General features: G+C 48.9%; 1 protein-coding gene across 28 annotated transcripts in view; it reads left to right on the top strand.

The window, feature by feature from the left end:
- LOC147618507 (uncharacterized) overlaps positions 1–16,113 on the top strand; it is a 161,372-nt gene that overhangs the window by 70,246 nt on the left and 75,013 nt on the right. For 27 of the 28 annotated variants that reach the window (XR_015262131.1, XR_015262129.1, XR_015262130.1 and 24 more), the window contains one exon: positions 8,825–9,139. The exons of the other annotated variant lie outside the window; for it this stretch is intronic. Coding sequence is in view for 24 of the 27 variants with exons in the window: in XM_086774959.1 (XP_086631085.1) it covers positions 8,825–9,139 (315 nt within the window). In the remaining 3 variants the exon portion in view is untranslated. The remainder of the gene's footprint in view (positions 1–8,824; positions 9,140–16,113) is intronic. 28 annotated transcript variants of the gene reach the window in all.

Genomic DNA, 16,113 nt, shown 5'->3' on the forward strand with positions numbered 1-16,113 from the left:
GAATCCCCAATCAACTCTATCGTATGCCTTCTCAAAATCGAGAAGCATCACGACCAAGTCCTCGCCAAGAAACCTAGCTCGGGCCGTCGCCTCCCAGAAAGTAAAGATGTTGTCAAGGATACTGCGCTCCTTGACAAATCCTGTCTGAGTAGCATGAATCAACTCCCCCAGGAAGGGCTGGATCCTCAAACTCAAGGCCTTTGCCAAGACCTTGTAAACAGTATTGAGGATCGTAATAGGCCTCCAATGCCGAATGTCATCCGATACTCCCTCCCCCTTGGGGATAAGATAGATCAAGCCCTCTGAAAAGCTCTGCGGCATCACCCCAGTGTCCAAAACATGCTGAAAGCCCCTGCGGAGGCCTGGCCCCAAAAGGTCCCAATAGCGCATAAAAAAGGCCGGCGTCAGTCCGTCCTCCCCTGGGCAACTATGTCGCGGCAGGACCCTCAAGGCCTCGGCAAGCTCAATCTCTGACAGAGGCGCACCTAGAACTGTGCGCATATGGTCTGTGACCCTCCTCTGCACATGGGCCCACACAGTCTGTCTGCATACATCTCGATCCTCAGTGGCTGGCTCCGCTGAAAGCAAGTCACGATAAAAAGCAGTGGCAATGGCTCTGATCTCCCCGAGCTCAGTAGCTATCGATCCATCCGGTCTAGCAAGCTGGCGAACCCCTGCTCGCGCATGACGGGGTCCAGTGATCTCAAAAAACTCCCCAGTCACTCTATCACCAAGCTGCGTCCATTGAGAGGCCTGACGACGATAGTAAAACTCATGTCTCTGCTCCTCTGCCTCTCTAACCTCCTGGCGTGCCTGGCTCAGCTGGGACGCCACCCACTCACATGCAGGCTGCTGCTCCTGAAGGCGCTGTAGCGAAGCAAGGCTGCGTCTCAGCCGTTGCTCCCGCTCGCGAATCTCTCCCAGTCGTGTCAAAGCTGCAGCGTGTAGAAAAGAGCTAAGATCAATGAGTCCCTGGGCACACTGGCCCGCTGCATCCTGGTCAGAGCACTGACTATCATGCCAGATCCTCTCAATGTCCTCAGCGAGACTGGGGTCTGCAAGTACCCTCTCTGGGATCCTCAACTGCAAGCTGGGCTCCCGTGTCCCCTCCTCCAAAGTCAGTATAACTGGCGCATGATCTGAAAATGAGGTGCCAGCAAGAATGCCGACGGAGCCCCCTCGCTCCCCCAACCAATCGCCCACATAAAAGCGATCAATCCGAGATAGATTAGTCCCTCCCTGCCGGCGATCCGACCGAGAGAAACTAAGACTGTCCTGAGACCGGGAGAAAGCCCCATGCTGCCATGCATCAGTGATCCTCAGTGTCATACAAAACCGGTCCCAAGCTGCAAGCTCCGTGCCGTGCACTGTAACATGACTGCCTCCCGCCCTATCTGCCGGGTCCTCAAGCATGTTGAAGTCTCCCCCAACACACCAATGTGCGGCCTCTGGCAATGCATCTGTAACCTGAGTCCAGAACTCTGCTCTGGCACTAGCATGATTGGGCGCATAGATGTTGAGCACACCCAATAGCTCATCATGCATCCTCAGAATGACATACTGTGCTCTACCAGGCACAATGATCCCTCGGTCCACAATGGCCTGCCGCCATGCATCTGCAATAACCATGCATACTCCTCCCTGTCCACCCAACGGACCAAACCCTGCAGACCAGAAAGTGTCCCATCTACCAGGCATCACCGAACCATATCTCCGGATCCTGCTCTCACCCAAGTGGTGCTCCTGCATCATCAGAATGTCAATGCTGCCACCAACCAGACATCTCTGTAGCTCCTGCCTCAAGCAGCCTCGATAGCGTATAAAGTGTGCTCCGCCAAGGCCCTGTACATTCCATGAGATGATCCTCATGGATGTCCTACTGAGGTGGATGCTGTCTCAGCCGTACGGCGGGCCTTCGCAAGCGGCTTGGATGGAGAGTAGTCCCCATCCGAACGGCTGCGAGTCTGCCCACCCGGTGTACTGCAAGAATCCCGGATCAGGCGCCAGTGGCTGTGACCCATGGCGACTGCCTCCTGCTCTGACATAGTAACCTCGTGAATGCTCACATATCCTGGGTCGCGCGCCAAATCTGCAACTATGCGCACGACCAAATGCCGAATCCCGGATGTATCCACACCCCCGGGATCCAAGACAAAATGAGCCAACTCCCAAAGTCGGCCTAGCACATCTGTAACCTCCAAATCGCTCATGTGATGAGAAAACTCAACTGCCTGAGTCTTCAACGTGCTGAGAGCGAGCTCTAGAGTCCACTCCCGGTCACAAGGTCCACATAGAGGGAACGAGAAGGCCACTGCTGAGTCTAGTGCCTCCTCCCCGCGGGCCGGAGGTATCACTACATGCACTCGGATGGGTGCTGGCTCATGGGGGCCCTCTGCTCCAAAAAGCCGTGTGAAGGTATAATCAAACGCCGCCGAGCGCTGTCGAATGCCGAGGCGACTCAGCCGACTACGAATAGATGAAATCCGTGAGGCCCTAATCGGCATAGGTCTCCTCTGTGATGCTCGAGCGAGGTCAGTGCTCAGCGCCCTCCGGACTGCAGGTGAGCGCCAGGGAGCTGCCAGGACCTCCCGGGAAGGCGAGGCGGGCGGAGGGGGAGGAGGGGGAGGCGAGGGAGGAGGAGAGGGAGCCGCTGCCGAGACCGGAGCGGGGGCGGGAGGAGGCGATGGTGGAAGCGAGGCGGTGGGAGGGGATGGGTGTGGGGGAGGTGAAGGAGGGGGAGCTGGCATCTCCTGGTCCTCGGTCGCTGCAGGGGTCTCCTCCTGAAGGGGAGCAAATCTGTTCCTCACGGGAACCCAGTGAGGCTGGGACTGTGGCTGCTGCTGCAGCGGTACCTGGGCGTGCTGCTGTGGCTGTCTCCCTCGACGGCGCCCCTGTCCAGGCTGCCACTCCGAGGTCTCTGTGGCCTGAGCAGGTGTCCCTGAGGCAGCCTGCCGAGCCGAATCTGTGGGCGGGCCATCCGTGGCCTGCTGCTGTGGTGAGGGCCGAGGTCTCCTGCGAGGGCAGGCCTTGGCCAAATGACTGACCTGCCTGCAAATGAAGCACTGGTTCGGGAGCCCCGAGAACTCCACTCTCTGATCTATCCACCCCCCCCCCTATCCTAGGTAGCTGAATGACCTTAGGAAGGGAGGAGATGTCAGATACTAACACTCTGACCGAAGGTAGCCCAGCTGCTCTGGCCACCACTGAAGCTGCTGAGGGGCCCGTCTCAAGAACCGAGCCCACCAGTGCTCCGAGCCTGGAGAGGAGCGGAAGATACTCCCGGCGGAGACCAGGGAAACAAACTGTAATATGGAAGAGGCGCTCTCCCTGCTCCGCCGCAGCTGGGTCAAATCCATGCTGCCAAGGCCTGAAGAAAGCCCGAGCACCCCTGATATCCAGAGGACTCATGGCAAGGACCTTGGCAACGCTCTGGGCGGCCTCGAACTCGATCTGATAATGTCCCGGGCCCAAGAGCTGTACATCAAGGATCTTGCCCACATCTGCAAGAAGGCGAGCCTGAAGTAGATCCCTGATCTCCCCTCTGCTGGGGCGAGTGCCGACTATACGGCAGATGGTGGAGTGAGCCTGAAGGCGTTCCACCTCTGCGGTGAGGCTCGCTTCCTCTTCCGGCGAAAGAGAAAGCCTGATGGGGAGGACCTCGGTGGCGGGCGAGGGGGCTGCGGAAGAGTCCCTCTGAGACGAGGCGGGAGGAGTCTCCATCAGAGTCTGAAGCTCAAGCGGAGGCGAGGCGAAAGCGGAAAACCTGCAAGAAGCGGGCTGCACACCAAGAGGCGGAAGGACGGAAGACGAAGAGGAAAAAAAACAAAAACCCCCAAGGGGTGAAGAGCAGCACGACAAAAGAGGGAAGGGGGGGGCGGCGAAAAGAGGAGAGGCCCAGAGGGGGGGGGGGGGGCGGCGACAATGCGAGAAGGAGGGAGGCGGGGCGCTGCTGAATGGAGGCGGCGAGAGCAGGCGGAGAGGCGGGGGGGCGACCAGGCGGCAGCGGGGGGGGGGATGACGAACAGGCGGCAGCGGGGGGGGGATGGCGAACAGGCGGCAGCGGGGGGGAACAGGCGGCAGCGGGGGGGTGATGGCGAACAGGCGGCAGCGGGGGGGGGGGTGGCGAAATGGCGAAGAGGGGGGCGCAGCGGCGAGGAAGGAGGGGGGGGCGGCGCAGCAGTGAGGAAGGAGAGGGGGGGCGCAGCAGCGAGCAGAGGGAAGCAAGCGGGGGGCGGAAGGAAAAACAGGCGCGAGGAGGGGGGGGGAGCGAGGGTGCGCAGAGCAGGGTGAGGCGGGGAGCTTCAGCGAGCGGGCGTCCAAGAGTTGGGTTGTGGTCGGTAAAACCTATGTATAATAGCATTGGGTGCGTTGCAATAGCATAAAGAAGAGCACTAAGTGGACAGCCCTGTCTAACAGAACAACCCATCTTCCAGGGCATAGATAGACCATTCTCGATGATGCACTGTGCTTCGCCATCCTCATAAAGCTAGTAGATATGACATTCTTCATTTCATTGCCAAACCCCATCCTTTCCATGACCAAGGCTACAAAATCCCAATGGATTGTATCAAAAGCCTTTTCAATATCAATTTGCATGATAAGCATATCTTGGTTTGTATATTTAGCATACTCAATACCCACATAAGCATTTGCAATGTTATCCATGATTTGTCGGCGTGGCACAAAGCCATATTCCCTCGGATGCAAACCATCACAAAGAACATCTTTGATGCAGTTCACAATCATTTTGGCTACCAATTTGTAGATCATAGGCATGAGTGTGATCGGGTGGCAGTCTAATAAGCGGTCACATAATTGCTTCTTAGGCAACAGACGTAGCAGGCCTTCCTTCCAGCATGAAGGGAGAGGGCCAGTAGCCCAAGACCGATTGATCATAAATAACAGTTGATTTTTTAAGAGATCCCAATAAGCCACAAAGAATTCCACATTGAGACCATCCCAGCCTGGAGATTTCCATTTACCGAGAGAACGCAGTGCAAAATCCAATTCCTCCATGGTAAAAGAAAACTCCATTTGTTGTGCTTGGCAAGTAGTCTTAATTGGATTAACAAGATCAAGCATGGCATTTTGAGCATCCATGACTTGGGCTGATTTGGTGAACTGGGCGTAGCAAAGAGGCCTTGAAAGTGATTATGGACTTCATTTTGTAGTTCAAGAGAGTCTTGAGTCCAATGACCATCAGATTTCTTCAGCCTATGGAGAGAATGCATTCTTCGTGGTGAAGTGTGAAGGCTTTTGAAAAAGGCCTTGGAACATCAACCTTTATCCATTAGAGACTTTTGTCTAGCTCGAACTTGCCATTTAAGCAATTTCCTTTGAATAAAAAGTTGATCTCTTGTCAAGGTATCAATCTCATGAGGAGCAAGCCCTCGAGTATGACTCCCTACTGATAAAACTTGCAAAGTGTGCTGTGCATCAGCCACTAATTGTCTTTGTACACTCATAAAATGACATCCATAATCTCTCATGATATACTGCATGCAGGTGACCAAACGTCGCCATGCCATATCACTATCTACCATATCATGCATTTGTAAAGGCTCAATCGTTGCAACAAACATACAACTGAAATCATCATGCGAAAGATAAGCATTATTCACTAGCAAGAGTCTTTTGCATGGCAGTGGCCGATCATTAACATTCATTCCAAAATACATATTCATACACAATGGATAGTGATCCGATAGACGGAGAAATGAAATGAAATGATATATTAACGTCTTCAGAAGGCCAAAATGACCTATGAGACCAAAAAGGTTACAACAATTGGTGGATCTGATACAATGTCTGTGTAAGGAAAGCTAAAAACAACTAAACAACTAACTGAAACTGAAACAACTATGAGGAAAAGTACGGTACTAGGAGCTCCTAATGGATAACAGCTGGGAGGAAAACTCCAGCAACAAAGGTAAGGAGAGAGAATCAATGGACATGTTACAGGTGAAAGCATCAAATTGAGTGGCATTAAGCATATACCATCAGTCTAATCTAGCCGAGTAATCGAATGCATTATGCTTATATGTAAAGCCAGAAGACCGAGGCATTAGGTACTTCCACAAGTTGCAACTTGCTGGCATTCATGAAGGCCATTGCATTTGCCCAATCATGTCTTTCAGTAGCAGTCATGTGCATATGGTGAGAAATGCTATCACCAAAGGCCGGAGAATTATTGAAGTCCCCACACAAAAAGGCGTTTGCAATCCACGGATAAGCAACCAGTGACCTCCACATGATTGCCCGTTTCATAGAGTTTTGCGAGGCGTATAAGGATGTAAGTTCGTAAATCTCACCATTTAGCATACATTGTATGACCAACCATCTACCAACGGGATCATTGAAGGCCATAATTGCCTGCAGCTCATGTCTCAGTAGCATAACAACATTCGAAAACAAACCTTGTCCAGCATAGAATATATGGTAGCCTGCAAAGAAACCTTGTCTACCAGCAAAAGCAATCTGATTGTGCTCTTGAAGACAAACGATATGCAGTTTGGTTTTATTCACATAATCCCAAACAAGCCTCCATTTATTGGCGTCACAAAGACCACACACACTATAGGAAACACACTTGATTGGTATATACATATTTACAGCAGAGATGTTGATGAAAACAAGCATGAAAATCAGGTGGCCATCTGAACATCTACCAATCCCTCTTCACGAGGGCGGGACAATTCTGTAGGGGCATCATTTTGCATCTCATTTAGGGAAAACCGATTGGCAGGAGCATCAGCATCAATACCATCATACATGTGAATTGATTGCCCATGCAATACAGCTGTCCACATTTTGCCTATACTAGCAACTCCTCTAACCACATCCGAGAAAGAGGCAGAATTGTCTGACCCATTTTTAGAAACATTTTCAGTCCAATTCCTTTGGACTACTGGTCGAGGTTTAATGACTTTTTTAGGTGTTTACGAGGCATTCAATTCTTGAGCTTCCTTATCTTTATCCTTGGACACTGATGGTGCATTATTCACCTTGGCTTTGCCCTTGTCCTGACCATGGACAAGTTGCACTTTAGAGGGCTTTAGCACTTTTGGTGGTTGAACATTGTTGACAATAGCAACAACAGGCTTTCCTGAAGGAGATACAACATTGACCGGTGCGGGGAACAGTCCTCTAGGACATTTAGATTGCACATGACCAAATTTCCCACAAGAGAAACAAGAACCAACAAATCTCCCCCATTTGAGGGTAAAATGAGCCTGTTGTGGAACCATGCCATTCATGTCAACATTGATGGTGACACTGGGTGGCGTTGGCACATCAATGTTCCATAGAACGCAGAAACGATGTGCATTTCTCGAAGCTCTCAGTGGACAAACCACCTTCCCCAAGTTCTGACCAACATAAGGCAGAGCCGGTTCATAGTAAAGCGGGATGTCTGGCACCTCCACCCATACTGGACATTTATGGGGAATAAGACGTTAGTCCTTCGTAGGTGACCATGGCTACACATGCACCAATCGGCCACCCAAAAAAAGAGTTGATTTTTCAAGAAGCATCTGCTTGTACTATGGTTGAGTGAAGATGACCTCGTAAAACCCACGATCAACTATGTAGCATCCACGCACATAATTACCCTGTAACATAGCTTTGAGCCATGAACCAACATCAGGCGCAGCTGGTATACGACCCGGGAAGAACAAAACAAACGCCTTCTCGGCCAAATCTAGAACTGGAGCAATCAAAGCCTTGCTAGGAATATTGACTATGAAAGATGGTAGCGGATTATCTGCCCATGCACGCTAATCTTTGAGAAACCTTCGTGTAAAGTGTTTGCAAAATGCTGCACAGCTGAATCATCATAGGAATGATTGCTAAGGTCTGATGTTGAGACACCTGAAGCTTTCATCTTCTTAGATCTACCATAAACATGGAGAACTTCAGAGGAACCACCAAGAAGCTTCTGCGCATAGGATTCCATTCTGAGCTTCATTGTACACAGACCCTCTCTCTCTCTCACACACACACACACACACACACACACACACTCACACTCTCAGAAGGGGATGTACAGAGAAGAGAAATGAAAGGCAAAAATCAAAGGGTTGCAAGAAGTAGACGTGCAGGACAGAAGTCACAGGTCTGAAGAAGAAGACACGCAGGTCGCAAGAAGCAAGTCGCAAGACGTGTAGGTCGTAGGCGCAGGCAAACAGAGTCGAGCAGGTCGCAGGCGAGCAGATGAGCTGGTTGCAGGCGAGCAGTCGAGCAGATCGCAGGTGAGCAGAGTCGAGCAGGTTGTAGGCAAGCAATCAAGCAGGTTGCCTCTCTCTCTTCTCTCTCTATAACCACACACACACACACACACACACACACACACACACACACACACGTGTTTTTGTGTCTGTACATGTATGTGTGTATGGGTATGGTGTCCGCGTTTGAGCCCATGTTGTGTCATGGACAGTGAAGTGTGATAGCTATTGGGGGAAGGACCCACCGAGAAACCATGGGTATGGTGTCGGCGTTTGAGCCCATGTCTTGTGGGCAGTGAAGTGCGATAGCTATTGGGGCAAGGATCCTCGCTGAGAAACTATCTTGATTTTTTCATTCTGAAGCACTTACAGTTTGATTCTTGGGCATGTAATTAGGGTTTTCTGATGGTTTACAGGCTCAGTGAACTTGTCCCAATCTGAAGTAACAGGGTTTGGATTGTCGCACCTGGTCACTGTGGATATTTTCAATAGCTATTGGGCCAAGGATCCTTGTTGAGAAGCTACCTTGATTTTTTCATTCTGAAGCACGTGCAGTTTGATTCTTGGGCATGTAATGAGGGTTTTCTAATGGTTTACAGGCTCAGTGAACTTGTCCCAATCTGAAGTAACAGGGTTTGGATTGTCGCTCCTGGTGACCGTGGATATTTTCAATAGCATTTTGGCTTATTTGTTTGATTCGTATGGCAATCCCAGCAGTGTGAAAGAAAACCTTTTAAATATTTCTATATCACCTCAGGCCAATACATCAGTTCAGAATTTTGTTTATACTGACGTGGGCCAATATAGAGCTTCATATAAGGTGCAACAACCAGGATTATATGAGATTTCTGCAAAGTACGGCTACAAGCACTTCAACGGAAGTCCATTCAACGTACTTATCACAAGTGATACTTGTAAGTATCAGTGTTGGGTTATCGCACCTTCTATTGTTTGGAAATGCCTCTTTGACACCATGAGGAAGTTAACTTTAAAGGATTAGTTATCTATTAGAGTGAGCATAAATGCCTTTGTGTGATCTCTCTTGCATAGAACCATCCAGAGTGGCATGGATGCGATCCTCTGCAAGAGAGGCAGCAGTCTCAAGCTGATCAAGCTTTGCAAAGCAGTCCCAAGGAAAGTGATTTGTTTTAACTTAGTAACCAGGGTTCCTACTGTCAGATACGGTGGCATGGTCATCTTCCCGTATACCCAATTCTTCTTAAAGGTGTCAAATATGAAAGTGACCTTGCAGCGCCCCATATCTAGAAGATTTAGATCTTGGTCTTTCCAAGTCTCTTTTCTTGTAAAGGAATGCAATGCTTCTGCAACCTTTCTGCTGTCTATGGATGCAGTGCAACATCATATAAATAGAAGAGACTATTGCCTTGAGGGTATGGATGAGAACTGTCACCTCACTTTATGAAGCTTGAATAGTGTGGGGAGAAAGAGCAGCTTTCACTTGGATCATGCTAATTACTGGCTCTAACAGGCTTGACTGTGTCATTGGGCCAAGGAACCTTTTGTAGAGTTTGAATGTAGCCCAAATGACCTCATCCTCCATTCCCATCCATCTTTACTGACTAGTCTGGCACGTGGAACTGTATCAAAGGCTTTACGAGTATCCTCAAAGGAACACTGGAGTTCGCTCTTTTGCGTTTCACCTTCTCGATGATTGCCATGAGTGTCAAGGAATGGTTGAGTGTGGAGTGGTCTCGCTGAAAACTTGCTCGGCTTCAACACCTATGGTCACTGAAGTATACCATATGATTCCGCATGAGATTGCAACCTGAGTCCCGTAGTCTTTAAAGTTAGTGAGTCCCATGCAATGTGAATGTGTATGATGGCATTCTTCTTATCCAATTTGTGGGGAAGCCCCTGCAAATAGCTCAGTTGAAAAGTTGGGTTAGAATGGGTGCAAGGGCCTTACAATTGTGAATTGATAAATCCGATTGTAGACCTTCATTATCTTGTTCACTTTACCATTATTGTGTCTCTAAATAGCTTGCGTAAGTACCACAGTTTTGAACCCTTGGATTTGATTTATATATATATATATATATATTTTTCAAGAGAGACTTCTATTAAGTATGAAAAAGGCATACAACAATCACAGCTATGAGCTGGAATAGAATAGAATCACCCCAATATGTACTGTGATTGCAACCACTGAGGAGCATCATGATGCCATGAGAGACCTGTGGGACTAGAGGAAAAGAAAATTCCATGGTCCCACTCTTGCATAAATATAACGCGCTTTGCCTATGCGGATCGAGAGGACCCCTGAAGACGAGCCCAAGTAGCCATGAGAGTATGAATGATATCAACCCATATAGTACTAATGCACTAAGACCCAAAGATCTAGACATCCTCAATAGCCTCCGTGCATCTAGCTCTCCAGATCTGCCATGCTGTAATAGTGGCAACAATGTCCCAACTGGTGTCAATCCTCTGTCTGGGGGGTGTATAATCAGAGTGAGGGACATCCTCCAATAAACCATGCTATGCAGTACCTCTACGAATGAAAATAGAAAAGTGTGTATCACTTTCCTCATAAAAAAGCTGCGGACCGGATTGCGATAGCCAACAAGCAACTGCCCCCCAAGTCATATGCATGGCGCAGCCACTCAATTTCCCATAAGTTGGGCTATAGAATCCCAAATCTCCTATGTAGTGCTGCATCCCCATAAACAATTCTGTACAGTCTCAGATTTTGTCGCATGTCTCGAGCAAGTAGGTGCTACATCGAAAACTGATCTCCTCTCTGATTGGTGGGAAGACCACTATGTAAAAATAACCAAAAGAAATGAGAGATCTGACTCCCTCTGTATGAATGCCAAAGCCTATGCCAATATCTGCACTGTATTGCTGGAGAGATGTCATAACTCTCCCAATGAGGCCTGAGAGTAGGGATCCTATGCATCTGTCGAGTGAGGAGAAGCCTGGCATTCCAGACCGTGAAATTGAAAAAGGGAAGGCTTTTCAATGGATCAAAGGCATCAATCCACTCCCACTCTCTTGGATCCCGCTCACGATATCTGATAGGATTGCCACCACAGAGCCACAAACACCAAGAGCCATGCGTGACTGTGTGAGGAGAAGGGTCAAAGAACCAATGCTTCCCCGAAAGACCAACAATCCTCGCTGGACTAAGCCTAGTATCTGGGATGATTCCCTCCATGCTATATCTCCTCAATCTCCCTCCAGGCATGATGGAATAAACGATGCAATTTGTAGCCTCCTGGCCCAAGAGAGCAATGAACTGTAGAGGTATGCCTATCCTCGAAACGACTCCCAGCAGACTTGGATGATAGTCTATATGAAAGGTCCCAGAAAGCCACTCATGCGGAATAGCTGCATCAATCTGATCAATACGTATGCGAGAGCCCCTAAGATGCTGAATGGATGCAGCTCTCCTATCCTGTGGAAGACTTTTAAAGGTCTTCCAAGCAAGAACTGTGTATGCACTTTTAAAGGTCTTCCTGAGCATTGCATGTAATGAGATGCACCAAGTGACCGACCGGCCTCATCCCTGATGAACTCGTTCCACATAATAGGTTGTCGGTAAGCCTCATCCCAAGACCTAGGAAGCCTTTGTTGCAAAAATGGTCTCATGATTCTCCATGCTCTGACAATGGCTGCAATAAGAGGGGAAGATGGTGCCTTGATATCAGCCTCTGTGAATAAAAACTGTGTGCTGGGCAGCCAATCTCTCCCAACATGGGGTGTACATCCGGAAATCTGAGACAAGGAAAAATCCTTCCAAGGCTCACTGCGCCTGATAGGAAACTTCTGACCACAAGTTTGCAGAGCAACGTCCTGCACTGAACATCCGGATGAATAATATTCAGCCCCCCCCCCCCCCCCCCCCCCCTCGTCTTGGCTGAATAAGTGTAAGCCAAGCTACCCAAGCACGAGTGTCTGTGGTGCCATCCAAACCCGACCAAAGAAAATTGCGGATCAATCTCCACAATTGACCAATGCATGCACGAGATAAGCACCAACAAGAGGCAATAAACCAAGATGAGGCAAACAATACCTGATAAGCCACCAAAGCTCTGGAGGCTAAATCTAATCTCCTGGAGCTCCAATGAAGAAACTTCTTGTGAATACTCATAAGTACCGGAGCAAACTGCTGTGCAAGAGAAATATCAACCCCAACCCGACATCCCAAATATCTAGCAGTGCATCCTCTACTGATTCAAGTAAAACCAAGCTTTGCACGCCAAGCAACTCTCGGTGAGTCAATAATCCAAAAACCAACAGATTTGTTCCAATTAATGAGTGCACTTGTTGCCAAACAAAACTCTTCTAGTGCTACCCGGAAGGAACATAAGCATATGTGTGAGGCATCCAAGAACATGGCTGTGTCATCAGCTAACTCAGAGACAACTAGCTCCTCTTGACTACGAAGAGGAAACCTCAATCCAAAAATACCAGCAGTGGAGTGGAGGAAGATGCTCATGGCCTCTGCAACTATGATATATTATAATGGGGCTAAAGGGCCACCCTCCCGTACTGAGCGAGAAATCTGAAACCGCTCTCCTCTATCACCGCAAGCGAGCACGCTATTGTGTGGGCATCACGATACATGCATGCAACTTGCTTGATCCATCTCTGAGAGAAACCCATATGGTTAAGAGTACCCTCAAGGAAGTGCCAATCCACTCTATCATAGGCCTTCTCAAAATCCAAGAGCATAATAGCTGAGAGCTGATTGCTTGCTTTGGCCCATTCCACGGCCTCCCAAAACGAGAAAATGTTATCAAAGATGCTCCTTCCATGTAAATCTATTTTGAGTATCATGAGACATCTTGCAAAATTGGCTGCAATTTGATGCTCACTGCCTTAGTAAGAATCTGATATGTAGTCCCAAGTAAGGTGATAGGTCTCTATTGGCCAATCATTGTCTTATCCCCACTCTTAGGGATAAGATAGATAAGCCCCTTAGTAAGAGGCATCACTGTAATCCAATGGTCGGCAAGAGGCATCACTGTAGTGAGAGATTTCCAAAAGACAATCCTCTCACCTCTATGGTTAGGAGCATAGAGGTTGAGAATACCAATGCGTGTAATACCCTGCATAACAAGGATCCAGTGCGCTCTCGCAGACAAAATGACAGCATGTCCAATGATGCAAGGGAAGATTAAAGCTGAAATAGAGATACTCACACCACCTTTGGTACCAATAGTTGGTGACCAAAAGCTGTGTCCTGAGAGAAGCTTGCGTGATCTCCCACACTGGCTAGCATGCAGTTTATGCTCTTGCAAGAGCAATACATCCATAGGTGCACTTGTAACTGCACAATGAAGCTGAGTTTTGACAATTTGTTTCCGTCGACATGGAAAAAACCCCCAAGACCCTGAATGTTCCATGAGACAATTCTCATAAGGACTCAGAGTAGGAACGACCAGACCACATGGTCGGCGAAGGACCCCCTTTAGAGATGGAAGTACGTCTCGCATAGGTAAGGGAGGGAAAATTTGATCATGTAAACCATACCTCTCGTTCCCACTCCGAGGAAAACTCATGGGTGGTCCTCAAAATTGGAGAGATATCATGACAATACAAATGCGCAACATTATCCTCAAGGGTGCAAGCATCCTGTAACTGTAATGCAGCATCCTCGTATGAGGGATCCAAATCCTGTGCCTGCAGAGTGTCATCCTCCAAAGAAGGATCAAAATCTTGTAAGGCAAGAGCTGCATAAGGGTTGGGGTGCTCCACTAGAGGTGCGTTTAAAGGGTTAGTAATCGATGGATTAGGAACAGGCACAAGGACCTGGGCACACCATCAAGGACCTGGGCACACCATCAGAGGTGGCGTAACAACAACTAAAGCTGACGCGGGAGAGACCGGAAGGGACGGTACCTCTAGAACTTGGCCAAAGGATGCCCCTATGGAAGCTTTTAGCTTCCAATAAGACCGAGGAAGAGCAGGGAACCGTAGTGAGACCGGGGTAAGGCACTGATCCTCCGCCACTGTATCAAAGCCAGCGTGGTATTGAAAGAAGGAAATCTTTCTAGGGCCAAGAGCAAAGGGGCTGCCAGCAGAAACATGAGAAAGTAGCTTCTGGAGAATGAAAGTCCACCTGGAAGAAGCCTCGACCAAGCAAACGAGTATCTTGGAAGTGCACAATCAGCTTCGAAGGGAAAGCTGCTAGAAGCTGTTCACGGGCCTGCGAACGAGAGGGGTGGCAGCCATAAACCCTCGCAACAAGGGTGGTCTGGACCTCAATGTCAATGTCATGCTGAAGAGAGGTGAGCTCGTCTTGTGAAAAATTAATGATTGTCCCGGCCTGTGGGGGTGACAAAAGATTGGATGTGGAAGAAGCCATAGAGGCAATCAACAGTGGGCAGCCGACTCGAATCCAAATAAAAGATTGTTGCTGAAGGAAAGGGGCGGTGGGGGGAGAAAGAGGCAGGGGTCGGAAGCAGGGCAGGAGAGGAGGTGGGGATGGAGGTAGGGGACAAGCGGGTGCAGCATGGCGAATGTAGGCGGGGGCAGCAAGGGTGGGAGCAGAAGGGGGGTAGCGGGAGCAGGAGGGGCAGAGATGGGAAAGGCAAAATTGGGAGCAGAACAGGGGGCAGTGGGAGCAGAAGGGGAAGAGGCGGGAGAAGAAGGGGGGGCAGCGGGAGTAGAAGAAAGGGTAGGAGCAAAGAAAGGGGAGCAGCGGGAGCAGAAGGGGCTGAAGCGGGAGAAGAAGGGGGGGTAGCGGGGCAGCAGCGCAAGCATACTCAGTTCAGCCGTATTTCTTTCTTTCTTCTTTAGCCTCCAGAGCTTTGGTGGCTCGGATTTGATTAATATTTAGAAGCAAAGAAACCTAAATTAATTCTCTACTGCCCAGGTAAAAATGGGGTCAATGTGAGCTGATATTTTAGCACATTGGGACGTAGGTTGCCCATCGTTTATGCTCTTAATGTAAGCATTCATGAGCAACTTTATAAGGAAGCATTGAGCTAAACTTTTGTACCATTAACGTGAACAAAAACAAGTTCTGCTTATTGTTCTCTCATCTTGCGTTGTGCAATCTCGTTCTTTAAAAAAAGGAGTAAAAGAAAGTAATATTAACATCTACAAAAGACCCCAAGGGTCTATGAGGGCAAAAGTGATACAATGATACCATGGATATATTGAGCCATGGAAAAATTAACTGAAACGAAATAGTTTTCCTTACCATCTCAGCAGCAGTAAAGAAAGCACACGTCTTTGGGCATGGCTCCGATGGGTCTGGCAGGGGTGGCTGTCCTGGTGCTGTGTACAGAGATGCTGCATACTCACCCCAAATCTCTGTGGAGGTAATGGCTGGTGATGGTGAATGCTCATGGAATAGTCTCCATGCCTCGCCTGAGTCCTGACTCGTAAATAACTGATACAAATCCCTCTCTAACTGAGCAAGATAAGCTCTCTTCTTCCGTCGCACTAGGCGCCGGAAGGTAATCCGTGACTGTCTATGAGTGGTAACACCCATGAGCACCTCTCTCTGTAATCTGATCCTCATCTCTCTGCACTCCTCATCATACCAGCTGTTCTGGGGCATGTTCCTAGATCGTCTTCGTGTAGAGAGAGAGAGAGAGAGAGAGAGAGAGAGAGAGAGAGTTGTATTAACATCTTTAAAAGGCCAAAATGACCTATGAGACCAAAAGGTTACATCATATCCATGAGGTACATCATCCTGGGTACAAAATAGTAATAAAGAAAGATCACAAAAAAAATCTAGAACTCTAAAATCTGATCTAGGTACATGAGCAGAGAGCTCACATATCACCCTAATACATCCCTCATGGGACGCTGTGACATGGTGCTCAAGGTGGTACAATTGAGCTGGCGCGAGAAGGTCCTGCGATGATGGGAGATGATGGCCTGGATCTTCCTGTGGTGGCGTGGCCGT

Source organism: Cibotium barometz, chromosome 35, assembly GCF_041138505.1.
Source record: "Cibotium barometz isolate CiBa-2024 chromosome 35, ASM4113850v1, whole genome shotgun sequence".
In the NCBI taxonomy this organism is placed as follows: domain Eukaryota; kingdom Viridiplantae; phylum Streptophyta; class Polypodiopsida; order Cyatheales; family Cibotiaceae; genus Cibotium; species Cibotium barometz.